The sequence below is a fragment of the Myotis davidii genome, unplaced genomic scaffold, assembly GCF_000327345.1.
Source record: "Myotis davidii unplaced genomic scaffold, ASM32734v1 scaffold799, whole genome shotgun sequence".
NCBI lineage: Eukaryota > Metazoa > Chordata > Mammalia > Chiroptera > Vespertilionidae > Myotis > Myotis davidii.
Window position 1 is genome coordinate 131,561 of NW_006290670.1, and position 2,528 is coordinate 134,088.

Here is a 2,528-nt window from a genome sequence, read left to right on the forward strand (position 1 = left end):
TCTGTCAGAGGCATCAGGCCTGGGCAAGGGGCCGATCCTGCGATTGGAGGGTGATGGGGGTCAACGCCTGAGGGCTCCCAGTATGTGAGAGGGGGCAGGCTGGGCTGAGGGACACTCCCCCCCTGCCCCCACACACACCCAGTGCACGAATTTCATGCACCGGGCCCCTAGTTAAATAGAATAAAAGGACAAGAACCAATGCAGAGAGGCAGAAGGAGGGGAAAATGAAGAAGAATTAGGTCCTGGTAATTAAAGATACGTTGACGCTCAGGTGGTCCTTGCAGCGAAGGCCAAGAGGTTCAGTGCTCACAGGAGCGAGTGTGCCCAGACCTCAGCACTCGCAGGAGCGAGCGTGCCCAGACCTCAGCGCTCGCAGGAGTGAGTGTGCCCAGGCCCAGGAAGCCGGCCTCCCCCAGGTCCTAAGCTCATGGAAAAGTCGGACCTCAGTGCTCGAAGGAGTGAGTGTGCCCAGGCCTCAGTGCTCACAGGAGTGAGAGTGCCCAGACCTCAACGCTCGCAGGAGCGAGCGTGCCCAGACCTCAGCGCTCGCAGGAGTGAGTGTGCCCAGGCCCAGGAAGCCGGCCTCCCCCAGGTCCTAAGCTCATGGAAAAGTCGGACCTAAAGATCTTTAAATATGAGACAACAAACAAAACAAGAATGCTTTCAAGACCAAAGACAACGTGGACATGCTCCACGCAGAGGCTGCTTCTCGCACCGACCATCTCGGAAGGAGGGCTTGACAGCAAACTGCAGCGCAGTGAACGGCAGAGACTGAAGGCTTCTGTCTGTCTGTCCCCACGCACTTCACAGACAGGGTGATGGAGGAGCAACAGGCAAGAAAGAGCCCGAGAACCCGGGGCACAGGTGGCTATGGGAAGGCGGCCGTGTGGCCAGCTGGCAGAGGGACGGGGATGGTGGAAGAGGGACAGGGGTGGAGGGAGTGGAGGTGCTTCCACGTAGGTGACTCTCTCATAAGACGCGTGCGCGGTGGTGCCCCTGCACCAGCACCAGAAGATCCCATGGCGCTGAGCAATGCAGGGCATGCGTCCTGTCAGCACTGGCCTGTCGGAACCGTGGCTGCGAACCACTTAGTTACATGATGTGGGAAAGGCACCGGCTGAGGCTGGACACTCCCGGTGTAGGCTCAGGGCTCTCCGTGGGAGGAGCCGCCGTGGGCTCCAGCGACACTGGCCCATCCCCTGTTTCCTCACTGGCACTGGGTCCCCGCCCGCCTGCCAGCCAAGGGCCCGCGTTACCTGGACGTCGCTCTGCGTGGTCAGGGTGAAGCTCACAGAACTCTCGGTGCAGCCATCAATGTGGATGTCCGGAGGAGGGATCCCTGAAAGAACCAACAAGAGGCATCAGGGGAGGGGCGGCAGGACCGAGCGCTCCTCGGTGGAGGGAAGGCTGTTTGTGACGCGTCTCTCGTAGCCCTGCTTCCCGAGCTGAGGGGTCCCAGGCCCCTGGCGACCACCGCTCCCGGGCTCACTTAACTCTCCTGCAGTGACGCCTAGCGGGAAAGTTCCCTATGTCGATGCCCAACAACCCATGCCCGCCCAGGCAGAGGCCACGGTGCCCCTTCACTGGCATGAATAACGACCCTGTGGCCTGGTCCCTTTGGGAGGACGACAGCAGAGTGAACAGCAGGCCCTGGCAAACGGAAAGAACCTAGTCCAGAGTCTGGCAAACCCAGTTCAGCCTCCTGCTCAGACGCTAACAAGGAGTAGCCACCCATCCTCCCGAGCCGGAGCCCGAGAGGCGATCCACACTCCAGAGGCCAGGGCATCCGTGGGGACGCCCGTAAGGGTCTGGCTCTCAGCTACGCGCCCCTTCTCTCCTCTCCTGTGGAGCCTGGCATCCAGAGGAAGCACGCTCCAGCTGAGAGCCGCAGAAGGGGCAGCAGGCAAAGGCTGCTCCATGTCCCCGAACAGCTGATGGGCTCCTGGCCCAAACCAGCGCCAGACGGACACGCCCAGCACCCGACGGACACGGTTCAATGCCCGACGGACGTGCACAGGAGGTCACCACCTTCCGTAGAGGAGAGGGTGCCTTCTCCTCTGCTTGGGGTGCTGGAGCAAACACAGTGGGCCAGGCCTGGTGGCCTCTGCAAACCCTTTGCATGTTGCATTATAAGAAGTGCCCAGTTCCCAGAGGAGGCATGCCTTCCTGTCACCCAGGGCGCCCGCGCCTGTGTGGTGGGGGGGTGGGGAGGCCGTGTGACGCTCTCTAATCCCGCCCTCCTCCCCCAGGCACACCGAGTGCCTCTGCAGGTCGCTCTCTTCCCTGAATCTGCGACCTGGAACCACGCACCTCTTCCCCGTGTGGTGGTGATGGACTTGGAGTCGCTCCAGTTTCCTATTCCACGGCTCGTCACCGCAGCCACCTGTTCAGACAGAGTGAACTCTGCATGAATCACAGGCCGTAACCACACAGCCAGACTCCCAGGGCCAAGGAGAGACCTGGGCGGTGAGGTGTCACAGGTACAGGCAGGGGCCAGGATGCTCAGAGGCCCCGCACCTGAAAAAGGG

At 61.7% G+C, this 2,528-nt stretch overlaps 1 protein-coding gene across 1 annotated transcript in view; it reads right to left on the minus strand.

Moving 5' to 3' along the window:
* SORL1 (sortilin-related receptor, L(DLR class) A repeats containing) overlaps positions 1-2,528 on the minus strand; it is a 127,417-nt gene that overhangs the window by 24,309 nt on the left and 100,580 nt on the right. Inside the window, exons 38-39 of the mRNA XM_015563866.1 lie at positions 2,311-2,383; positions 1,257-1,339 (exon numbers count right to left, since the gene is read on the minus strand). Of these exons, the coding sequence (XP_015419352.1) occupies positions 1,257-1,339; positions 2,311-2,383 (156 nt within the window). The remainder of the gene's footprint in view (positions 1-1,256; positions 1,340-2,310; positions 2,384-2,528) is intronic.